The sequence below is a fragment of the Bos indicus x Bos taurus genome, chromosome 24 (assembly GCF_003369695.1).
Source record: "Bos indicus x Bos taurus breed Angus x Brahman F1 hybrid chromosome 24, Bos_hybrid_MaternalHap_v2.0, whole genome shotgun sequence".
Taxonomy (NCBI): Eukaryota; Metazoa; Chordata; class Mammalia; order Artiodactyla; family Bovidae; genus Bos; species Bos indicus x Bos taurus.
The window spans coordinates 57,915,787-57,941,472 of record NC_040099.1 but is presented as its reverse complement, the minus strand read 5'-3'; the positions used below and the strand labels follow the sequence as shown (position 1 = coordinate 57,941,472).

General features: G+C 43.7%; 1 protein-coding gene and 1 pseudogene across 2 annotated transcripts in view; both read right to left on the bottom strand.

Moving 5' to 3' along the window:
• MALT1 (MALT1 paracaspase) overlaps positions 1-21,614 on the bottom strand; it is a 65,340-nt gene extending 43,726 nt beyond the window's left edge. For both annotated transcript variants that reach the window (XM_027525584.1, XM_027525585.1), the window contains exons 1-2: positions 21,182-21,614; positions 6,902-7,068 (exon numbers count right to left, since the gene is read on the bottom strand). In XM_027525584.1, coding sequence (XP_027381385.1) covers positions 6,902-7,068; positions 21,182-21,456 — 442 coding nt within the window. In that variant the 5' untranslated portion in view covers positions 21,457-21,614. The remainder of the gene's footprint in view (positions 1-6,901; positions 7,069-21,181) is intronic.
• LOC113882635 lies at positions 10,290-11,993 on the bottom strand (annotated as a pseudogene).
• Positions 21,615-25,686: the final 4,072 nt, after the last annotated feature.

Sequence of the window (25,686 nt, the reverse complement as noted above, 5' to 3'; positions counted from 1 at the left end):
CTAAGTTTTCCTAGGCTTCAAAACTCTTTTAAGCCTTTGATCATCCCAGTGCTCTTTTTCCTTCCACCTTTACTGAAGAACAGCGGACAAAACTGCTTATATTTAGGGGTACAACACGATGGTTTACTAGTTATACATATACGTGGCAAGTGAAATGCTTGCCACGATAAGTTAATGGATACATTCGACAGCTCACACATCGTCATTTTCCAGTGATTCTTTTTTTGGGGCCCTGAAGCACGGGCAATCTGGCTTCACAGGTGGCTCAGTGGTAAAGAACCTGCCTGCCAATTCAGGAGCCACAGGAGACGCAGGTTCCATCCCTGGTTTGGGAAAATCCCCTGGAGGAGGAAATGGCTACTCACTCCAGTATTCCTGCCTGGAAAAGTCCATGGACAGAGGAGCCTGGTGGGCTACAGTCCGTGGGGTCACAAAGAGGTGGACACGACTGAGTGCACAGCATGTGAGATCTTAGTTCCTCAACCAGGGACCAAACCGGCACTCCTGCACTGGAGAGCAGAGTCTTAACCACTGGACCGGCAGGCAAGTCCCAGTTTTCTGGTGACCCTTAATGTGTCTCCCACGCTAACCCTATATTCTGCCAGAGTGAGTCTCTCTTACTGGAAGGAGTGTGTCTTGCACCACAACAGTGCTTCAAAATTTACCTTGGTGAAGAGTCCCTGCTATTACACAAAGAGACAAGAGAGGAGAAAGAAGAAACTGAAAATCTTTCTCTTTAGAGGGTCTTAAAAAGCAATGAATGACTTTAGTCGAAGCAGGCCATGTGACCAGGATGTTCCAGAAGCATCCTTTGTGGGAGACAAGACTAAGTAACTTTTAACAGACATTCAAGCTCACAGTGTATACACCAGTCCCGTGCCAACAGTTTTAGTTGTCTAAGTCTTCAGGAAGCAAGCAAAGACATGTCTTTATTATTTATTGCTTCAAAGACTGAGAACTGAAAGGCAAAGTGTGATTTGAAAACCGCCCTGGGTGAGGAGTAAAGAGAGAAGTCAATACCTCCCATGTTTCAACCACATATGTTTCCTTCCTCCCACGTCATGTGTGCATGCGCGCGCGACAGGGAATGGTGGTCACCTCTAACCACCCTCGTGCAGTGCCCGCTAGAAGGTGCTGAAACAAAGTCGTGAGGGGAGATGGCGCAGAGCTCTCGGGAGGGTGTTCACAGGCACACAAATGAAAGCTCTATTTTAAAGGGTGATCGCAGTTTCCTGGCAAACAAGCCTATTTTCAGATAACATCTGCAAAGAAGTCAAATAAGTTACTTGATTTCCTGTAAGGTGGGGACAATCTGACTGGGTCTGATGGCACACGAGGATTGTGCTTTCAACACACACACCTGTATAGAACAACCGGTTCAAGATATGTAACAATAAAACCCCCACTGGAATTGCTACACAGATAAACAGGGGTGATTCTTGACTTGACAGAAGGACTCCTCATCAGCTCCCTTTGCCTTATTCTCTCTTACAAAGCCCTTGACACTGATGCAACTCACAACTTTTCCAGGAATAGATCTATTGTGTACATTACGGTGCATCTATTTTCAGAAGCCATGAACCAAAAAAACCATTTCCACCATCTTCCATTTAAAACCCTCCCTTCGAGGTTTTATTTTGAATGTTTGTAGGCTATTACTTGGAGAAGGAAATGGCAACCCACTCCAGTATTCTTGCCTGGAGAATCCCAGGGACAGAGGAACCTGGTGGGCTTCCGTCTACGGGGTCGCACAGAGTCAGACACGACTGATGCGACTTAGCAGCAGCAGCAGGCTATTATTGAAAAGCACCCCAGAGAGTCCCATGATAAACACCATCCCTCCTCCTTTAACAATTTTCCCTCATCACACAAGCAGTGTGTGTCCATGCCCTTTCCTCCTTCAGGTCAACTGACGTTTGTGTCTGCTGCGGCTAAACCTGGTCTCCCAGCTCACTCTGCTCATGCTGCCAGCCACCAGCTCCCTGCAGTGTCCTGGCACGGAAGCCCACCCTCCCAGTCCTCACCAGCACTCCCCTTCTGTTTCCCCACTTTCTTAATCTTCCTTCCAGTTTTACCTCTTTTTTCTTCTTAACATCCCGCTTTCAGGAATTTCTGTTGTTCATGAAACAAGATGAGTCCCTTGTAAGTAAGATCTAGTACCTGAGTGGAGAAAGCAATGGCACCCAACTGCAGTACTCTTGCCTGGAAAATCCCATGGGCAGAGGAGCCTGGTAGGCTACAGTCCATGGGGTTGCGCAGAGTCAGACATGACTGAGTGACTTCACTTTCACTTTTCACTTTCATGCATTGGAGAAGGAAATGGCAACCCACTCCAGTGTTCTTGCCTGGAGAATCCCAGGGACAGGGGAGCCTGGTGGGCTGCTGTCTATGGGGTCGCACAGAGTCAGACACAACTGAAATGACTTAGCAGCAGCAGCAGAAGCAGCAGTATCTGAGTACTTTTTAACTTGTCAAGAAGAAAAAAACTGAGGTCGGTGGGTCAAAGAGGGAATTGAGTATGATAATCCGTAGTTAAGCGTCTCGAACAATCTAGACTCTTCCTAGCATTACCGGAGATGACAGTGAATCCAGGCCAGGTTCTGATCCTACTTTTGTCAAAACCAACTGTGATTTTGGCCAAATGATAACTTCCGGTAATCTCCTTTTCCACATAACTGTGTGCTCACATTTAAAATTTAGATGTTCGGGACAGTCCTGCTCTGGTCCTTCACAGAACTGTGAAGATAAAAACGTGAAGTAGAGGTATCTTAGAAACTGAAGAATAATAGCCATCTTTGCTCTTATCTTACAGACAATGAAAGTAATAAAAAATAAAATTGATATCAGAAACATAACCATGAGTATGTGACAGGGAATTAAAGAAGAAAAATGAATTGACATGAAAAAGGAGTGGGGAAGAATGGAAAAGACCTCAGTGAAACCACATGACTCTGCCAGCATGGCTGAAATGTACCCGCGGCAAAGCTCCTTTTATGTAAGAATGAAATAAAATGGCAGCATCACAAAACTGGAGCAGAAAGAGCCCTGGCGTCCATCTACTGCAACCCTATGTAGGTCTCTTACCACTCCTGCATCACCAGGAAGGTTCTTTACCACTAGCGCCACCTGGGAAGTCCGTGTAACACAGTAATTCTCTCTAAATGTCCCCCACCCTCCAGCCCCTGCTTAGTCGATTCCAGGTCAGAGCATGTCTTCTTGGCAACAAATCTCGTGATGAGCACGACCCTAGCTGATAGAGCTGATCGGTCTGCACTCAAACGGTTTCTCTTAAAACAGAGCCTCACAGATGGTGCTTACACCTCTGCACTCAAGACAAAAGCACCTCAAATAGCACATCTAGGCTTATTTGTGTTTGCCAAGGCTACAGATGCTAATCGTGGTTGTTTTGAGACCAGGATCTTTGACCCTTTAATTAAAAAAAAAAAAAAAAAGGTCTGAAAAATCATTACAGACTTCTGGTTCAAAACAGTTTCAGTGAATTCATTTAATGCCCCTGCCCTTCTCCAATTTCCCCTGAAATGCCGAGAGGAATAAAAATAGGAAAACAGTGAGTCAGAGCTGGACAATGCGGATGGACACCGTCCATTCATAAAAATCATAAGCCATTTCTCTAACATAAAGTGCAGACTAGACTAGTCTAAGAGGCAAGCTGGCCAACCCATGTGCCGTGGAGAAACCCAACTGGAAGGAAGGCAGAAGAGGATAAATCACAATCTTCTGCAAAATATATCGGGTATCCGAGCCCATAAAGCACAAGAATTTGGGCGTGCGTAACCCTTGGCTTAGACCTCAAATGAGCAACCACAGAAGTTAGCTCCTCATCAAGGCAACTGTTGCAGTAAGAGACGGGGGAGCCCTCCCCATCTACGTCTGGGCCACCAAAACAAAGACATCCGAGAAATCCGGTACCATAGCCATCTCCTATGGCCATCTGTGGCTGTCTTCCCACAAACAACGGGAATAGAAGATGGCAAACTCAGACTAAAATAAACCTGAAGTCTCCCCTTCTCCTTGTATTTAGGCCTGAGAGGCCTGTTTGGAGGTTTACAGCATCTTGGTCTCTCAAACCAGAGCTCTCTATAAGGACAATCAGAGAAAAGTCATCAGATTTTTTTGTGGAATAAGAACTAATATCCTTTTATGAGACTGCATTATCAAAAAAAGAGAAAATATTAGAATATTCCCACTTTGTATTTTCACCAAGATTCAGGAACACACTGAAAAGGAAAAACTGGAGATTTATTTATACTTGTTTTACGATTATACTGGATTTGATGAATTACATGTTTGTCTTCCCTCCTAGATGATGAGTTTTGAACGCTCAGGAACTACTGTCTTAGTCATCTTTGAATTCACAATACCACGCACAATGCCTGGAATAGCAAAAGTATTAGAGTACAGCAAGGTTGACTGAGTGAACAAAATCCCACATTAAGCTGATTCTATCAGGGCTTGCATTCTTAATTACAATGGTTTTTATTCTCAATGTCCCTACTGAAATATTAAGTTCTTCTTTAATTCTTAAATTTCTATACTCTAACACATGTAAATACAGTAAGTTTTAGATTACTCACATAAGATTCAGGAGGAAAGCTGACTGTAAATTACGAGTTTTTTTAGATCCCCAACTACTTCCTCTTAAATCAACAATGAACATTCAAGTAACAACCAATTTCTAATGTATGGCTAATCCAACATAAAACTTCACAGAAATAGTGCCTCGCTGGTAATGCAGAAACTTCTCTCTTTTTCCTAGTCTCCCCTCAAATGTGAAAAAGCCCCAGCGTATAACTGAAAAAGCCTATAGGCCTAAAAACTGAATGACTTGCACAAGGCAATGCTGATGGCAAAGCGCTGATCTTACTACTTGGAGAGAAACACAAAGGGCAGAAACAGAGATTTTTCCAAAGATGATGACTGAGTTTATTAGGATGGTACTGTATTGGCTGCTGCTGGCTTATCACATCAAAATAGGAAATAGTTAAAACTTTCAGGCATATCTATATACGCAAATAAATATGTGACTCCATTTCAGTCCACCCTGATTCACACACAGAAAATCTGAAAACCTTCAATCTCAGGCCAGCGATCACAACACAAACCATGAGATGAGTGTGCAGCCTCCTACATACAGGTCAACACAGCCTCATCTCCGCAGCTCCCCCAAATCTGCGAGGTAAAGAACACTTACTTTCGTTTTATAGACTTGACAGGGTCATTAAGTGCAATTGCTGAAAAACCTAATGAGATGTTATATTTATACCCACAGAAGTTTCTTAAGTTTTCAGAGGCCCTGGTATTCTATAAAGCAGAACTTTATAGCCGAGTGCCCTAGGCTGGTAGATTTCAATCACCACAATGCCGGGGCACTTCTGAGACACTGGGGATATAAACATTAGTGAACGTCACCTGAAGGACTGGTTTACTGTTTGGTGATGGAGAGCACCTGCATCTAGACAGGACCTGTGTTAGCACCCAGTTATTCCTAACCAGGCCTCTTCCGAGAAAAGGCCCTGAGAAACACTCATCAAGCATTCGATATAGTCGGTAACACAGAGGAGGTGTTTATAGGAGGCTGTTTCACCATCTGCACTTGGCCTGGAAAAGCAGGGGATAACCTGAGAGTCCAAGCTTCCCGGCTTACAATCCAGGGTCCATTTGTAGTAGAGTTCTCAGTTCCCCATCCTCACCCTGCAGCACCCAGTTTTGTCTTGTCTGGTGATCCACCAGACAAGACAGTTTCTGGCAAGCTGATTAACCCACTCCCTCCTGGTTCTCCGCCAGGTGAACTGGCATATTCCATCACGTTGGTGGTGACAGGTGCAGGGATGATGGGCACATGACCAAAATCAGTTAACTTGCTAGAGAATCCGATGATTTTTGCTGAGACAAGGATAAATGCCAGGAACAGCTAGTAGACACCTTATGACTATGTAAAAGTCAGTCCTGGGAGGAAGTCAATGACAGGAAAGGAAGGGCAGAGACGAAATCCACCTTCTTGGAAACAGGGCTGCCCCCTGCCTTTCCTGAAGCCGAAATTGCTGCAAGACTTTTTGATGGAACCAAAATACTCCCTTTATTACGGCAACCTGCACTGAGGTTTCTGGTACATGTACTTCACAATACGCCTCTATACCACGTGTCCCTAATTTCCCACGTCCCTGAGAAAGGTCTGCAGTGTGGCTACTGTCACATGACCTGGATGACATGGTCCCTTCTGCTGATGTCATGGTAACTGACCAACTCCACCCATAGCTGTGGAAAGGAAGGACTGTTTCCTATTCATCACATCTGACCTTGGAAGTGAGCAACTTCACTCAATATTGGTATATTCAGGGGAAAAAAAGTAACTCATTTGGTTGAGTTACTCAACATTTCAAAAGCACCATGCTGGTTGGCAAAAAACTTCAACAATAAACACCTGTCATACTTTATCTCGTTCACATACATACACATAAATAAATACATGTGTATTTGCTTTCTTGGCTGTTCTATTTTAACATAAGTTATAGAAACCTTACCCCTCAACACTTTCACATGCACCTCCTTGGAATAAAGACATTCTTCTACAGAATGACACCACCATCATCACATAATAATTCTCTAATATCTAACATGTATGTTGTATTCAAGTTGTTTCAACTGTCCCCAAAATGTCTTCTATAGCTGTTTTTTTTTTTTGAAAAACAATCCAACTGAAGTTTTTGTATTGTATTTGCTTTTTATGCATTCTTTAGTCTCAACCCAGGGGAATAAATGAGGCTCCATATGTGTACATGTTCCAACAATACTTAACACAATTCATCTGGTCAAATGAGACACTTCCCTCTGAGTTGGCCTCTTTGACCTCCTGGAGAACGTGCTCACGGGGAAGGCCTACCTGGGGGGCTGAGAAGCTGAAGGACCTCGGTGTGCTCCATGGCCTGCAGGAAGTCGCTCAGCTCCATGACTGTACAGCCCTTCTCAGCCAGCAGCTTCAGTAAACACAGGCTGGGGCTGCCTTCAGGTTCCAGGACCTTGAGAGAACACTGCTCCAAGTCGAGACAACTGCCAATGACAGATTTAAGTCAGGTCAGCACCCTTTCTTCAGTGCGATCTGCCTGCTATATGCCTTTGGCCCCATCGAGGGTGTGGCAGGGAATAAACAGTCGAGTGGTGGAAAATGGTTTACAGGACAAATGGCTGCCGTCCCTTTAGACAGTCTCCTGATGATGCTCACCTTGTATAGCAGAAGTTGGCAAACTTTTCCTGTAACGTGCCACATTGTAAATATTTTAGGCTTTATATGGGCCTCAGGAGAAGGCAATGGCACCGCACTCCAGTACTCTTGCCTGGAAAATCCCATGGATGGAGGAGCCTGGTAGGCTGCAGTCCATGGGGTTGCTAAGAGTTGGACACGACTGAGCGACTTCACTTTCACTTTTCACTTTCACGCATCGGAGAAGGAAATGGCAACCCACTCCAGTGTTCTTGCCTGGAGAATCCCAGGGACGGGGGAGCCTGGTGGGCTGCCGTCTATGGGGTCGCACAGAATCGGACATGACCAAAGTGACTTAGCAGCAGCAGCAGCAGGGTCTTTGGTGTACCTTTTGTTTTATAATATTTTAAATATAAAAAAATGTTCTTGGCGCATGAGCTATACAAAAACAGACCGCGCTCTGAATATGGCCCATAGGCTGTTGTTGGCAGACCCTTGCTCTATTTGACACATTTTGCCTTAAAGCCATGCGCTTTTCTTTCATAAGCATGTCTTCTTTTTGTTGTTGTTTAGTTGCTAAGACTCTTCTGACTCTTTGCGACCCCATGGACCGTATCCCACCAGGCTCCTCTGTCTATGGGATTTTCCAGGCAGGAATACTGGAGTGGGCTGCTATGTCTTCTTTACTGAACTAGATAAAAGTACTACTTGCAAACAGAAACCCTATCATCCACTGGATTGGCCAAAAAGTTCATTTGGGTTGTTCTATACCCTTTTCTGGGAGGGTGGTAGACATAATTCCCTTATAATTAATACTTGCTAGAAAATGGAGTTTGACATCATGCATAACTACACCAACATTCGTCAAGGCTGAATATCACAGGTATAAGGGAGTATTATGACCATTCTTTGCAGCCAAAGATGGAGAAGCTCTATACATTCAACAAAAAGAAGACCAGGAGATGACTGTGGCTCAGATCACGAACTCCTTATTGCCAAATTCAGACTTAAATTGAAGAAAGTAGGGAAAACCACTAGACCATTCAGGTATGACCTCAATCAAATCCCTTATGATTAAACAGGGGAAGTGAAAAATAGATTTAAGGGATTAGATCTGATAGAGTGCCTGATGAACTATGGATGGAGGTTTGTGACACTGTACAGGAGACAGGGATCAAGACCATCCCTGTGGAAAAGAAATGCAAAAAAGCAAAATGGCTGTCTGAGGAGGCCTTACAAATAGCTGTGAAAAGAAGAGAAGCGAAAAGCAAAGGAGAAAAGGAAAGATATAAGCATCTGAATGCAGACTTCCAAAGAATAGCAAGAAGAGATAAGAAAGCCTTCCTCAGCGATCAATGCAAAGAAATAGAGGAAAACAACAGAATGGGAAAGACTAGAGATCTCTTCAAGAAAATCAGAGATACCAAGGGAACATTTCATGCAAAGATGGGCTCGATAAAGGACAGAAGTGGTATGGACCTAACAGAAGCAGAAGATATTAAGAAGAGGTGGCAAGAATACACAGAAGAACTGTACAAAAAAGATCTTCATGACCCAGATAATCACGATGGTGTGATCACTCACCTAGAGCCTGACATCCTGGAATGTGAAGTCAAATGGGCCTTAGAAAGCATCACTATGAACAAAGCTAGTGGAGGTGATGGAATTCCAGTTGAGCTATTTCAAATCCTGAAAGATGGTGCTGTGAAAGTGCTGCACTCAAGATGCCAGCAAATTTGGAAAACTCAGCAGTGGCCACAGGACTGGAAAAGGTCAGTTTTCATTCCAATCCCAAAGAAAGGCAATGCCAAAGAATGCTCAAATTACCGCACAATTGCACTCATCTCACACGCTAGTAAAGTAATGCTCAAAATTCTCCAAGCCAGGCTTCAGCAATACGTGAACTGTGAAATTCCAGATGTTCAAGCTGGTTTTAGAAAAGGCAGAGGAACCAGAGATCAAATTGCCAACATCTGCTGGATCATCGAAAATGCAAGACAGTTCCAGAAAAACATCTGCTTCTGCTTTATTGACTATGTCAAAGCCTTTGACTGTGTGGATCACAATAAATTGTGGAAAATTCTGAAAGAGGTAGGAATACCAGACCACCTGACCTGCCTCCTGAGAAATCTAAATGCAAGTCAGGAAGCAATAGCTAGAACTGGATATGAACAACAGACTGACTCCAAATAGGAAAAGGAGTATGTCAGGGCTGTATATTGTCACCCTGCTTATTTAACTTATATGCAGAGTACATCATGAGAAATGCTGGGCTGGAAGAAGCACAAGCTGGAATCAAGATTGCCAGGAGAAATATCAATAACCTCAGATATGCAGATGACACCACCCTTATGGCAGAAAGTGAAGAGGAACTAAAAAACCTCTTGATGAAAGTTAAAGAGGAGAGTGAAAAAGTTGGCTTAAAGCTCAACATTCAGAAAACTACCATCATGGCATCTGGTCCCATCACTTCATGGCAAATAGATGGGGAAACAGTGGAAACAGTGTCAGACTTTATTTTTTGGGACTCCAAAATTACTGCAGATGGTGACTGCAGCCATGAAATTAAAAGACGCTTACTCCTTGGAAGGAAAGTTATGACCAACCTAGATAGCATATTAAAAAGCAGAGACATTACTTTGCCAACAAAGGTTCGTCTAGTCAAGGCTATGGTTTTTCCACTGGTCATGTATGGATGTGAGAGTTGGACTGTGAAGAAAGCTGAGCGTCGAAGAATTGATGCTTCTGAACTGTGGTGTTGGAGAAGACTCTTGAGAGTCCCTTGGACTGCAAGGAGATCCAACCAGTCCATCCTAAAGGAGATCAGTCCTGGCTATTCGTTGAAAGGACTAATGCTGAAGCTGAAACTCCAATACTTTGGCCACCTGATGTGAAGAGTTGACTCACTGGAAAAGACTCTGATGCTGGGAGGGATTGGGGGCAGGAGGAGAAGGGGATGACAGAGGATGAGATGGCTGGATGGCATCACCGACTTGATGGTCACAAGTCTGGGTAAACTCTGGGAGTTGGTGATGGACAGGGAGGCCTGGCGAGCTGCAATTCAGGGGGTCGCAAAGAGTCGGACACGACTGAGCGAATGAACTGAACTGAACTGATGACCATAAGATATCTCTTCGTACTTCCCAAACAGTTTTTATCTTTCAGCTATAAAGGTCAGTTACCAGAGTCAATTGACTTGTTCTTAACAAGTAGAATTTTTATGTCCACTCAATCAAAGAGTCTCTTAACATCTTCCTGGGCCTATTCATCTGCAGACAGGAGTAGAAACTGCAACCAAGCTCTTCATTCCATTCATTCATATGTGATGTTCAGTCTTCCTATACTGCCCAACTTCCTTAAGATAAAAGGGGTGACTCACAGCAGGGCCACACAGATGAGGAAGTTCTGTATGGAGATTACCATTCTCGAACATCTTCCGTTTCACCTCCTTGGGGTCCAACTTCCGTGCAAGGCCCTCAACCCAGAACACCTGTGCCTCAGGGCTTCCAGCAGCCGCCCTCTCTTGTAACATTTTATGGAAAAACCCAAACAAACTTTTTGGCCAATCCAATATATGCTTCTTAATTCCTCAATACCTAAAATTTTGTCTGGCCCATATTAATCATTCATAACTGAAAGACTATTGAGTGAATTTTAATCATAATTGAAATGTCTGGAACCCTGGATGGACGGGGTCAAACATGAACATGGTACCCCAGCTGTGGCAGAGAGAAGGTGAGAAAGCTTTCATTTGGCTTAAAATATTCTTAATCCACATTCATTCTGACCAGTTTTAGTAAAAGGCTACCATGGCATTTATACAATATAATGGTCACCCAAGATTTATAATTCTGTGATAAGGTTGGTTATTTCATAAAGGAAAACATGCATCCAACCAAAGTAACTTCAGCACTAATATTCTACCTCATAGGATTGTTAGAATTAATTTAGGCAATCCATGTAAAAAGTACTTAGCACAGTATGTGTCAAATAATAAGCGCTCAATTGAATCGATCAGTTTTCCTCTGTGAGTTTCATTTGCTTCCTCTGTAAAGAAGGGCCCTTGGACTAGAAAATCTCCAAATTCCTTTCCAGTTCTAAAACTGTGTAATTTGGGAATTACAAAGTTCAGATTCCAGTTATTTGGTTCTTCCTTTACATTTTAATCTCAAACTAGACCCGTGACATCCTCAACCCCTCAGTGAAACTGGGAGGCAAGTGGCAGGGGCAGCTGATATTTCTACAGAGACTGTGAGGTCTAACCTGGCGGGTCTTCTGAATCCCACCTCCAAGACTTACTGGCCTGAGAACTACAGGTGGTTTTAAAGTTTAAGATTGCTCATTTGAAAATGATGTTCACCGTAACTCAGAGTGTGATTGTGGTCATTGAATCATGGGGTCTGGCACATGGTCAGTGGCCCATAATTTTTTTCTTGCTTGCTTTCCTTTTGGGTTAGACTGACATAATATGTAGCTTCTAACTAAAATGTAATAAATGACTTGCAAAACAGTAAAACAAACAAACAAACAAACAAACTCAATAAAATTTAGCTCTTATTAAAAAAATGGGAATATTAAAAGAATACTAAGATTAATTTCTCAGTTATGCTTATTTCTAAAACTGTTTTAGCTTTTCCTTAAAAATTTTTTTTGAGGAGCTACTGTTTTGGTAACCTGAAGGTATCCTCTAAAGCTTACTATCACTAGTATTCTAGCTAAAAATTTGTATATTTAATACTCTATCCTTGTTAAGCTATTTCACATCCTAAAAGATGATGCTATGAAAATGCTGCACTCAATATGCCAGCAAATTTGGAAAACTCAGCAGTGGCCACAGGACTGGAAAAGGTCAGTTTTCATTCCAATCCCAAAGAAATGCAATCCCAAAGAATGTTCAAACTACCGCACAATTGCACTCATCTCACACACTAGCAAACAATGCTCAAACTTCTCTAAGCCAGGCTTCAACAGTACGAGAAATGTGAACTTCCAGATGTTCAAGCTAGATTTAGAAAAGGCAGAGGAACCAGAGATCAAATTGCCAACATCTGCTGGATCAAAGAAAGAGCAAGAAAGCTCCAGAGAAACATCTGCTTCTGCTTTATTGACTATGCCAAAGCCTTTGACTGTGTGGATCACAATAAACTGTGGAAAATTCTGAAAGAGGTAGGAATACCAGACCACCTGACCTGCCTCCTGAGAAATCTAAATGCAGGTCAGGAAGCAAGTTAGAACTGGACATGAACAACAGACTGATTCCAAATAGGAAAAGGAGTATGTCAGGGCTGTATATTGTCACCCTGCTTATTTAACTTATATGCAGAGTACATCATGAGAAATGCTGGGCTGGAAGAAGCACAAGCTGGAATCAAGATTGCCAGGAGAAATATCAATAACCTCAGATATGCAGAAGACACCACCCTTATGGCAGAAAGTGAAGAGGAACTAAAAAGCCTCTTGATGAAAGTGAAAGAGGAGAGTGAAAACGTTGGCTTAAAGCTCAACATTCAGAAAACTAAGATCATGGCATCTCGTCCTATCACTTCATGGCAAATAGATGGGGAAACAATGGCAACAGTGACAGACTTTATTTTCTTGGGCTCCAAAATTACTGCAGATGGTGATTGCAGCCATGAAATTAAAAGATGCTTACTCCTTGGAAGAAAAGCTATGACCAACCTAGATAGCATATTAAAAAGCAGAGACATTACTTTGCCAACAAAGGTCTGTGCAGTCAAAGCTATGGTTTTTCCAGTAGTCATGTATGGATTTGAGAGTTGGACCATAAAGAGAGCTGAGTGCTGAAGAATTGATGCTTTTGAACTGTGGTGTTGAAGACTCTTCAGAATCCCTTGGACTGCAAAGAGATCAAACCAGTCAATCCTAAAGGAAATCAGTCCTGAATATTCATTGGAAGGCCTGATGCTGAAGATGAAGTTCCAATACTTTGGCCACCTGATGGGAAGAACTGACTCATTGGAAAAGATCCTGATGCTGGGAAAGATTGAAGGCAGGAGGAGAAGGGGACAGCAGAGGATGAGATGGTTGGATGGCATCACCGACTCGATGGACATGAGTTTGAGCAAGCTCCGGGAGTTGGTGATGGACAGGGAGGCCTGGCATGCAGCAATGCATGGGGTTGCAAAGAGTTGGACACGACTGAGCAACTGAACTAAACTAAAAACTAATCCTTGTTAAAATGTCAACAATAATGTTCCAAGTCAACTGTTCCCAGTTCTGGAGGCACAACCTGAAGTCCATGGTGAAATCATAAAAGTAAGGACAATAAGATCGTCTTTTACTCTAAGACTGTCTTTCCTATTTTTAAGTGTCAAAGTGTCCTTTCTTTTACGAAATAATGGTAATTGTGATGATTGCAAAAACAAAAGCTGAAGATGCCTGTCAATCCTCTATTTTGTAAAGTGTTTTTGTACTAGTCCAGGTAATGCCTGAAGTAAGGAACCAGTATTGGATTCAACATAAGTATTACCAATTTTTCAAATAATTATAATATGAAATTTATAAAAACAAGGATGCTTTATGTGTAACTTTATGATTCATAAAGGTTATCAAGATCTAAGAAATAAAGATGTCATCTTGTCAAATGCAGCCAAATGATGCTTTAATTAATCTTTATATTGATATGGAGAGAATTAAAAACCATTTAATTCTCCCTCCCACCCAAATGAAGAAAAATCACATTGAAGCAGATGACAACTTCTCTTTCAATACAAAAGGCATTGGAGAAAAACAAGGTGCTCTATCTCTTTTCCTTTTACTGATTTTTCCACATGGGCACCAGCTATCAGCTAAGATGAGGTCTATACATACTCAATATTTCTTTCCTTCCTTTTTTTAGTTACATTCCTGTAAGGCTGTGCTTTGAAGTGGTTTCTACCAGCCCTAATCTGAAATTTCTGATTTAATTAAAAACACTGTTTTCTTACTGAAACAAAAAGACTTTGCTTAAAAAAAAAATCTGTATTTTTTTTTTCAGATAATTATAGATATTTTTATTTGGTACTACCAATGCACCAAGTTGTAATTTCTTTAAGGTTAGTTGAAATGTGGAATTGGAAACCTCTGAACTTTTTTTTTCAATGAACTTTTTATATTGTTTAATGCAGACACATTTGGTTTACCTTGTTCTTTTTAAAATAAAACTATATTTTACTTTTAAAAATACATAATCAAATAGAACATATTCTACACCGTTCAGGGTACAAACCTTAGTACTGCTTTTACAGTCATTTGCTTCTCTTCTTGGTACATTTATACTTTAGAATCCTTATTCATTAATTCAATAACTACTTATTACTCACCTAAAACAGGCCATTTTTGCCAGGGATTGAGACTACAGCGGCAAACAAAATCCCCCATCCTCCCAGATTTTTCTAGAGAAGAGGGACAGAGGTCTGTGTGTTCATCCGTCCTGTGGTCATAAGTGTTTTGGAGAAAAACAAAGCAAAGCAAGGGGACAGGTAATGCTAGAGTGGATGGAGGAGATGATTTTAAACAGTGTGATCTGAAGAGACCTCACTGAGGTGACCTTTTTTTAAAAAATGTAATCAATGTTATTTGTTTTTAAAATTTTCATTGAAATATAGTTGATTTACAATACTATGCTAGTTTTAGATAAGTGATTCAATTATATGTAATTATACAAATATATATTCCTTTTTACATTCTCCTCCATTATTATAAGAGACTGAGTATAGTTCCCTGTGCTATACAGTAGGTCCTTGTTGGTTATCTATTTTATATATAGTAGTGTGTATATTTTAATCCCAAACTCCAAATTTACTCCTCCTTCCTTTCCCTTTTGGTAACCATAAGTCTGTTTTCTACATCTGAGAGTCTGTTTCTGTTTTGTAAATAAGTTCATTTGAATAATTTTAAATTAAAAACTTTTTTTGTCACTTTAAAACTTCTCATTTTATATTGGGGTATGTTCTTTTCATTTTTTGTTGTGGTTTTTTGGCCACACGTGTGGCCATGTGGAACCTTAGTTCCCTGACCAGGGATTGAACCTGTGCCCCTCGCATTAGAAGTCTGGAGTCTTAACCACTGGATTACCAGTGGCTTATAGTTCATTAACAACGCTGTGTTTCAGAGGTACAGCAAAGCGATTCAATTATACATAAATACACAAATATATATTTCTTTTTTCTACATTCTCCTCCAATATAGGTTAATATAACATACCGAGTATAGTTCCCTGTGCTATATAAGAGCTCCTTGTAGATTAGCTACTTTCTGTATGATAGTATATATTTAAAGCCCCAAATCCTAATTTATCCTTCCCTCCTTTCTTCTTTGGTAACCGTAAGTTTATTTTCTTTGTCTGTGGGTCTACTTCTGTTTTTGTAAATAAGTTCATTTGTATTATACTTTTTAAGATTCCAGATATAAGCGATATCTGATATCATATGCTATTTGTCATTCTCTGTGAGAAGGTGAGTTTTAAGCAAACACTTGAAGAGATAAAGGCAAACATCTCAGGCTGAGCAAACAGCAAGTCCAAAGGCCCTACAGTCTTCAAGGAAGGGCAAGAAAGCACGTGTGACTAGAGCAGAGCCAGGAAGGAAGATGTTTTTGGGTTGGCCAAAAAATTATTGGGGTTTTTCAGTAACATCTGCCAGAAAAATGCAAACGAACTTTTTGGCCAACTCAAGAGCTAACAGGGAGTTAAACAATGTTTTTACTGAGACAGAGAAGTCAATGGGAAGGCTCTGAAGGAAGGGAGGATGAGACCTGATTTAATGTTTTCAAAGAAGGATTCTTCGTGCTCTGAGAATAGACTGGGGTGGGGAGCAAAGAAGGAGTAGGAGAAGTTAGACGGCTGCTGGAACAGCGCAGATGAGAGGGAACAGTGGCCTGGCCCAGTGTGGTCACAGAGAACCCTGTGTTCCAGACACACACTGGAGGGCTGGCAGTAGGCAAGTGCTGACCCAGTGGATGAGGCAGGGAGAGGTGGAGTCAGGAACAACTGCAGGTTTTGGCCTGAGCACCTGGATGGATGTAGCTGCCCTTCGCTGAGATGCAGGAGAGAAAGGTTTACGGCGGAGGGTGTGCTGAGTTTTGGATGCGCTGCATTTAAGATGCCTATCAGTCATTCAAGAGGAGCGCTGCACGTACAACCTGCACTGGGAGATCACCAGTGGAAGTTCAAGGCGAAGACACGGGTTGGAGGTGTGAAGTGAGAGCAGTGAACCTAAATATACATCTGTAAAGCCATGAGACTTAAGGGTAACACCAAGGTAGGCAGGGACTAGATGAAGAAGTGCGGATCAAGATACAATGCCTGAGCCCTCAGGCATTCCAAAACCCGGAGATGAAGAGGCAGAGACCGAAGAGATAGGCAGGAAATCTGTCATAAAGTGCTCGGGGCAGGATTTTATAGCTGAAAGAGCCCTTTCCATACTTATGGCAAATAAGCAGTGGCTGACTGCCTTCCCTGGTCCACGTCCCACAGCCCCATTTCTAAGCTCCCTCCTTCTTGGGAGTTTACATGGCATTAGAGCCTCCTGAGAGCTCTACCACTTGGGGGCTAGAATGTTCCATGTCTCCCACAGGATTCACTAGCTTGGGCAAGGTGCTCAGAACCTGTGCTTATCTACACTGACAGCAGACGGTGTTCAATATTAGCTGAGTGTGGTGAGAAATGGAATATTTCCGGATGTCATAGTCATCAGCAATTGCAGCCACCAAGGAGGGTGTGCTGGTGAGCCCTGAGGGGACTCAGGAAAGGATACCTGCCATCTAGCAGCCACCAGACTGCAGGAAAGGAAGCTCAGGATGAGGAAAACACAGGACACTGGGCCCAGGCAGCTGAGGCGCATATCAAAGGGATCACTTGGCTGAATCCAGACTCCTGCATCTTCCCATACATCTTGCTGTGGCTGTTTAGTCACCAAGTCATGGGTTCTTCGTGATCCCATGGACTACAGTCTGCCAGGCTCCTCTGTCCATGGGATTTCCCTGGCAAGAATACTAGAGTGGATTGCTGTTTCCTTGTCTAGAGGATCTTCCCAATCCAGGGATCAAACCTTTGTCTCCTGCATTGGCAGGCGGATTCTTTATTGCTGAGCCACCAGGGAAGCCTTCCCATAGATAAGAAAGCGCTAAATTCCATAACTTGGGACATTTGGTTGTCTTTAATTTACAATAATCTTTTCATGTTCATACTGCCTGCCCTTTGTTGCAAAACTTCTATATAAGCTAGCTCCTTCCCTCGTCTCCTGGGAGCAGTTTCTCAGAGCCATCTGAAATGCTGTCTCCCAGACCAGGGTCCTCATCTTGCCTCCAAATATAACATAACTCACAATGCTCACGTTGTGCATTTCTGAAAAGTCAACACTGGACTGGAACTAGGGCTGGGTTTATATTTAAGGCATGTACATGGTTTGGGGAAGCTGAACTATATGCAAGGATTCATCCTGAATCACTAACAACCATCTGGGAACATTCTTCATTCCTGATGGTCAGTTGAGAAAGAACTCTTGTGGCTTATTTATTAAATTCTTATCTGGTCTGAAGCAGGTTGTGTAGAGGAAAAAAGGTGAAAGAAACAGAACAGGCAACCTTTTGGGGTTCTACGTCTGTGAACCAGCGACTGCGAGGAAAGCACTGCACATCCTCCGGGAACTGCTATCGTTTGGACTAGACTCACTGTAGTTCCTGGGTTTGACACTAGAGAGAAATGCCTTTAGGAATTTTTACTATTAAAATCATAGATGATCTTTTGCCATTGGTATGAAAATAACTTTAAAATGGCTAAACAACAACAATGAAAATAACTCTTTCAGTCTTAAAAAGAAAAAGCATCTATTTCCCAATAGAAAAGCTGTTATTCCCCAGCTTCCCAAGTTCTCAGGGCTAACTTTTGTTAAGTCAGTTTAATTCTTTTGATCTCAATAGGTATCTGAGCTTAATGTTCTCCAGTTCTCCAACCTTCAGGGTGGCCTCCACTTTCCCCAGCACAACTAACCTACTCTGAGCTAACCTTCACCATCCTGGAAGCCTGGTCCAACTCCATCTGTCTCCAGCAGACTTCCTGCTGTGAAATCCCCAGTATCCACAAATTTATGCCCTTTGCAGCTTGTCTCCTCTGGCTGGGCAACTGTCCTCTCTCTACCCTCCCTTCACCAGAGAAGTGGCCTCTGATTTTTCCATTAGTTCTCAAAGTGAATATCATTATGTAACAAAATTTAACTGAAGGCCTGGGCTTCCCAGGTGGCACTAGCAGTAAAGAATCCACCTGCCATGCAGGAGATACAAGAGACAAGGGTTTGTTTCCTTGGTCAGGAAGATCCCCTGGAGGAGGGCATGGCAACCCACTCCAGTGTTCTTGCCTGGAAAATCCCATGGACAGAGGAGCCTGGAGGACTACAGTCCAGAGGATCAGAAAGAGTTGAACATGACTGAAGCAACCTTAGCACGGATGTAGGCAACTGAAGGCTTGGGGAGGAAAACTGAACACCTGATGTCAGGTCAGTCAGTCAGTCAGTCGCTCAGTCGTGTCTGACTCTTTGTAACCCCATGAATAGCAGCACGCCAGGCCTCCCTGTCCATCACCAACTCCCGGAGTTCACTCAAACTCACGTCCATTGAGTCGGTGATGCCATCCAGCCATCTCATCCTCCGTCGTCCCCTTCTCCTCCTGCCCCCAATTCCTCTCAGCATCAGTCTTTCCCAATAAGTCAACTCTTCGCATGAGGTGGCCAAAGTACTGGAGTTTCAGCTTTAGCATCATTCCTTCCAAAGAACACCCAGGGCTGATCTCCTTGCAGTCCAAGGGACTCTCAAGAGTCTTCTCCAACACTACAGTTCAAAAGCATCAATTCTTCGGCGCTCAGCTTTCTTCACAGTCCAACTCTTACATCCATACATGACCACTGGAAAAACCATAGCCTTGACTAGATGGACATTTGTTGGCAAAGTAACGTCTCTGCTTGATGTCAGCTAAGCACCACTTTTTGATTCGATCAGTCGTTTCATCGGGGCAGGGCCTTACTGAGGTTCTTCTCTGTCCTTCATAGCCAAATAGAGGAGTGCTCACTTAGGAGAACCCTTTATGCAAGGCTAGAGGCTTCCTTCGGAGAAGGCAATGGCACCCCACTCCAGTACTCTTGCCTGGAAAATCCCATGGACGGAGGAGCCTGGTGGGCTGCAGTCCATGGGGTCGCTAGGAATCGGACACAACTGAGTGACTTCACTTTCACTTTTCACTTTCATGCATTGGAGAAGGAAATGGCAACCCACTCCAGTGTTCTTGCCTGGAGAATCCCAGGGACGGGGGAGCCTGATGGGCTGCCGTCTATGGGGTTGCACAGAGTCGGACACGATTGACGCGACTTAACAGCAGCAGCAGCAGAATATAGGAGTGGGTAGCCGTTCCCTTCTCAAGGGGATCTTCCCAATCCAGGGATTGAACCCAGGTCTCCTGCATTGTAGGCAGATTCTTTACCAGCTGAGCCACAAAGGAATCCTAAGAATACTGGAGTGGGTAGCCTATCCCTTCTCCAGAGGATCTTTCTGACCCAGGAATTGAACCAGGGTCTCCTGCATTGCAGACATATTCTTTACCAGCTCAGCTACCAGGGAAGCCGAAGCCTTTATGAGTATAAGCTAAATGTTTGACATCTTTTTTATCTTCTGAAACTTTCTGCCAAAATTGGGCACTTAAAAAACATAATTTCGCATGGGTTTTTGCGTGAATTTTCTTCTCTCAATTCAGATTTATAGAATGTCTAAGAGAAGTTCTATGTGTGACACATAGAATCTTAACTAACAGTTCCTGTTCTCAAGGAGTTTATAGACATGTACAAATAATTACAGTACAGGCAAAGTTTAGTCATGAGAGGTTAAAAAATTGCTAAGGGATTCAAAGGCAGACCCAAATCATAACAGTGATCTTCCCAAGTGTGCTCTGGGAAACCCTACTGCAGTTCCTAAGACCCTTTTCACAGGATCTCCAAGGTCAAAATTTTTCAAAATACTACTGAGATTTTATTGATCTTTCTCACTTATTCTCTCAGAAACGCACATTGGAGTGTCCAGTGTTACCTGACCTGTGACAGACTGCATGTCGGAGCTCACAAAAGATGCTGGTTCTCTGGGATTAAGATAAGACATTCAAGAGATTTTCAAAGTGCCAAACAATGCCACTTTCCCTAACATTTTTCGTCTTGGAAAAGTTTGTTTTTCCATAAAAACATGTAATTTCTGTTAACATGCAATAAATTTTCTTTTTAAATATTAAAAAATTCTGAACTTTCATTTCTAATATGGTAAATTAATATCAATCTATGTTTGTATGCATGTAACATACAGAACCCACTCCATCTTTGGGGTCTTCAATAATTCTTAAGCGTGTAAAGGAGTCTTGAGAGCCTGAAGTTAAGTTCCAAGAAAACGGTCTTACTTATACTTGAATGTTCACGGTGAAATCAAATGGGTTTGCTGGAGGAAGACGGGGAGTTTAGTTTCAGTCTTTCCCACCATCCTTCTTCTCTCGATCTTAAAGCCTCACGAATTCCTTCATCTCAAACCCTTCACCTTTGCCATCTCTCTACCTGCACGAACCCTACCTAACTTTCCTCGGGTCTTCATCTAGGTCTGCGCATTTGAAGATCTCTGGAATGACCGCCCTAACGTAATGGTCCCCAGACACCTTTCCTGGTGTTCTTGGTTAACACCGATCTCTTTCAGCTCAAGAGGAGGAGAGTAGGAAAAGGGTATGGACGACCGGAGTCCAACCTAGAACCTCTGTGCGTCCAGAGTCTCCGCCTGGAAAGCAACTCAGGTTCCCCCACCCCTTCCCATTGGCGGCCCCCGCACCACTCGCGCGGCCCCGAGGCTTCCCAGCCCTCCATCGCCGCGTCCGCCCCAGCCCGCGGCGCCCCCCGCCCCAGCCCGCCTCACGTGACCCCGCCACCCCCCGGGGTCCCGGGGCCGCACCTGAGCCGGAGGCGCCCCCGACTCCCCGCCACCTCGGCCAGCCTCCTCCATCCCCGGCCCTCGGGCGCTCGGTCCAAGCTCCCGCTGAGCCTCCGTAGCAGCGGCTCCGGAAGGCGGTTGAGGGTCGCGCCGGCTGCCGCGGGGAGCGGCGGCCCCGAGGGCGCGGCCGTCGGCGGAGACGAGGTCAGGGGCGGCGGGGCCTGCAGCAGCTCCCCGCACAGCGACAGGTCCCGCGCCGGCGATCCCAAGCCGGCCGCGGCTCCCGCCGGCCGCATCGCGCGCCTTCCGCTCGCCGCAGCGCTGCGGAGGCAGGGGCGGAAGGACGAGGCGGAGGGCGCTGAGCGGAGCTCTGAGGAGGAAGCGCCGCTGCCCGCCCCGCTGAGACCGGTTTGCCTGAGGGAGCCCGACGAGCCAGCGGCGCCCGCCGCTCCGGGGGCGGGGCCGCCCACTGCGCGCGTGCGCGCACCTCCCCTGCCCTCCGCACCGCCTCCCTGCACCGCCTCCCTGCACCGCCTCCTCAGCGCCGTCGCCGCGGAGGCGCGCCCTTCAAACGCCGGGGAGGTGGAGTCGGGGCTGGGCTGGAAGGGCCGGGCCGTGGCAGGTGGAGGAGGAAGCGGCGGAGGAACCACGCCTGGGCGGCTCTACTACGACGAGGAAGCCTGCGGCGTAGGGGCTTCCCAAGGCTACCGGAGGAGGAATGCTTCACGTCAAGGAGCGAGCGCGCGGCTTTCCGTCGCCCGGCCGGCTGCTCTCCAGAGGCGCGCTCGGCTGACTCAGTGACACCGGCGCCGGGGCTGGGCCACCTCAGCGAAGGAGTCCTCGTTTTCGGCTTAGATGTGTATGGCAATGCTGAGGGAAGTAGGGCTAGAGATCCAGACAGATACTTAATAGAAATTGTCTGAAATCTCTGCCTAGACTTAAAAAAAAAAAAACCAAAAAACAACCTGGGCTGTGGTGTATTTAGTTAGATCTTGGAAATGATTTTTAGCAGGAATCATCTGGTTTCCTCCGAGTCAGACTGCCACCCACAAACGTCCCAAATCAAAGCAGGCAACTTTGGATGCCCTTCCCTGGAAGGCTCCAGAATAGATGAAATGACAAACGTAGCGGGTACCTGCACGCGCTTTCCCTCACTTCCAGGCCATTGCCCCATTGAAAACTAGAGAGTAGTTTGGGACAAAAGCGAGCCCGCAACTTAATGAAGTGTGACTAGCCAGGTAGCTCCCAGACAGTAGGCTTCCTGGTCTAATTTCTTGTGGTATTAACTCTTGCATCACACGGGGACAGCAGGATTTCCCGTAGCAGTAATTTGGACACCCAGGTTCTACTTTGTCAGCGTGGTTGCTCCATACAGTCTCCATCGCATTCTGTTGTCAGTATCCAGTGATTTTTTAAAATTCAGAGTAGGTTCAGAGTTCAGAATGAGGTATAACGACTAAGCTACAACCTTTGAATCCAAGAAGACATTCTGGATTCTAGTTTTATGACTTTTAATAAGTTACTTAATTCGCCTCATCTGCTAAAATGGAAATGAAAGTATAATAGTATATGTCTCACTCTTTGCCCAAACCCAGGTATACAAGGCGTGATCAGGGAAGCTGGAAGAAAATACAAGGAGCAATAGGAGCTGCACACATGTTTTATTCGCAGTGGCTGACCCGGCCAGAAGCCAGACATGGACAGTTCCCCGGGCTGTTTCAAGTGGTGCTTATGTAAGTCTACAGAACAAAGGTGGCATGTGGCCAAGCAAGTACATCATGATGCCCGTGGGCATTGCTATAAATGATGCCAGCTGTTACATAACCATGCCAAGTCATGTTTACAGAACATGGGAGAAGAGCGAGAGGATGTGGGCAAGAGAGCCTGACCATCACCATCTTGGCTAATTGCTGTTTCTCTACAGTATATATAGAGTTGTTACCACAATTAAAGGAGTTGATGTATGTAAATCAGTTAACTCTGCTTAGCATGTTGTCATTGTTCAGTTGCTAAGTTGTGTCTGACTCTTTGCGACCCCACGGACTGCAGCACACCAGGCTTTCCTGTCCTTCACTATCTCCCAGAGTTGACTCAAACTCATGTCCATTGAGTCAGTAGTAGATTATAAATGCTGGCTGTTGTTCTTACAAGTGCAAATGCTTGTGTCATACTCAGTTAGACATGGTAAACTTTTTCCAGTTACTTCTAGTGTCTTCTGGTTTTGTCCTCAAACAGTGAAAAAATATTAGAGTGTATTACTTGCAGGTACCAATTATGGAAATCAATTCTTTGGTCTTTATTGATCTCATCATTATTGGTTTAGTCCTCTGGCTTTTAAACTTGAGATTCAAGGGAGTTTTTAAAAGTGTGCTACATGCAAGTGTTTGCTTGTGCACCTGCATATTCATTACCCTGAGAATAACCTGGCCAATCTGATTGAGTATATTTTATCCAATACAGCCCAGCTGGGTACTGATAATGTCTGTAACCTCCCACCCCCTCCCCTGCTTCTCCTCTCTGCCCCAAGACAAGTGCCTCCCTCGTTTCACTCTAGTCAGGGCCCTGTTTTTCACCTAACAAGTTTATATCCTAGGCATTCACCTCATCCATCATCCTCCAACCTGTACCTTGGACTAACATTACATTTTATAACTGATCTTTTCCACCTCCCAATCAAATGTTAATATTTTTTAATGTAATTTCACTCCTAGGGTTCTCTTATGGGGCATGGTGGTACAGTAGAAAAGAATGTGACCTTTAGAGTTAGCCCTGAATTTGAATTTTGATGCTGCCAGTCATGAACGGTGTGACTTCAGGCAAATTACTTAACCTCTCAGCTTCAGTTTCCACATTTGTAAAGAGTGGAAGATAATAGTACTTGTTTCAAACAATTGTTATGAGAATTAAATGAGAAATAATATGTATGCGTAGAAAGTGTCTAGGAGAAGTAGATGCAGTTTTATAGTGCTCTCAAAGTTGCCACGTTAATTTTGGGAAAAACATAGTAAACAGTAATTCAACTGCCTTTTCTGTATCCGCCATTGTATTTCTATAAAGACAGGAGAAAAACAGAGCGGGGATCTGACTTTTCAGTGCCTCTTGGACATTCACGCATGTTTACAGATGATGTACTTGGCAGCTCTTCCTCTGTGGTGGTGGAAAGTGACTCAGGGCTTTGTGAATCCAGACAATTTGCAGGAAGCCTGTGGTTTCATTCTATAGAAATCCATTGATGTCATCTTTGAAACACAGATCTGGAAGATGACATAATTTTTTTTCCTTTATACAATTTGACTAGGGAGTGTACTCTAGCCAAAAATGCCAGAATGCCATCATTTTATATCTGGACAGATTTTCAAAAGGTCCTGGGATCCATATATGACAGAGAAAAGGAGACTTAACTGGCTTCCTCATCTCTGGCTTTATTCCATGCCCAGCACCCTTTGTGACCTCTAACTTATCCTCTGAGTTAAGTCCATGCAGTCTACCCTCTGACACAAGTTTCTCCACTTTCCTTGCAGCCCCTTCTTGCCACCATCTCCTAAAGGATTGGGGGGATTTTCCCATTTCAGTTTCAGCTTTGGGATAGCAGCTAAGTGTGCGTTAATATTCCATAGCCTTCCTTCATGATGAAATATCCATGCCAGAGACTACATTCACTTGTCTACATTCATTCATTCACGAATATTTATTCAGTACCTGCCTTGTGCCATGTTCTGGCCCAAATACTGTTAAAGGATGGTTTTCATTTTGTTTTGTTTTTATTAAGCCTGCATTTTTTAAAATAGAGCGGTATTAGATTTACAGCAAAACTGAGAGGAAGGTGCAAAGAAATCTTATGTATCTTCTGTCCTCACATATACATAGCCTCCCTCATTCTCAATATGGCCCATGAGCATGGTACACTTGTTACAACTGAGGAACCTACACTGACATGTAATAATCAGTCCGTAGTTTACATTAGGGTTCAGTCCTGGTGTTATATATTCTGTGGGTTTAGACAAATGTATAATGATATATTTGCACCATTATGGTGTCATACGGAGTATTTTTTACTGTCCTAAAAATCCTCTCTGCTCTGCTTATTCATCCCTTCTCCCTCCCAACCCTTTGTAATCGCTGGTCTTTATTCTGTCTCCATTATTTTGCCCTTTTTCAGAATAGTCCATATAGTTGGAATCATACAGCCTTTTCAGATTGGCTTCTTTCACTTAATATGTATTTAAGGTTCCTTCGTGTCTTTTCATGGCTTGGTAGCTCATTTCTTTTTAGTGCTAAATAATGTTCTATCATCTAGATGTACCATAGTTTGTTTATTCATTCACTTACTGAAGGTCATTTTGGTTGTGTCTAAGTTTCGACAACTGTGAATAAAACTTCTGTAAAGATCTCTGTGTAGGTTTCATGTGGACGAAAGTTTTCAACTCCTCTAAGTACCAAGGAGAGTGATTGCTGGACCATTGGGTAAGAGTGTGTTTAGTTTTGTAAGAAACTCCAGACTATTTCCCAAAGTGGCTAGATCCTTT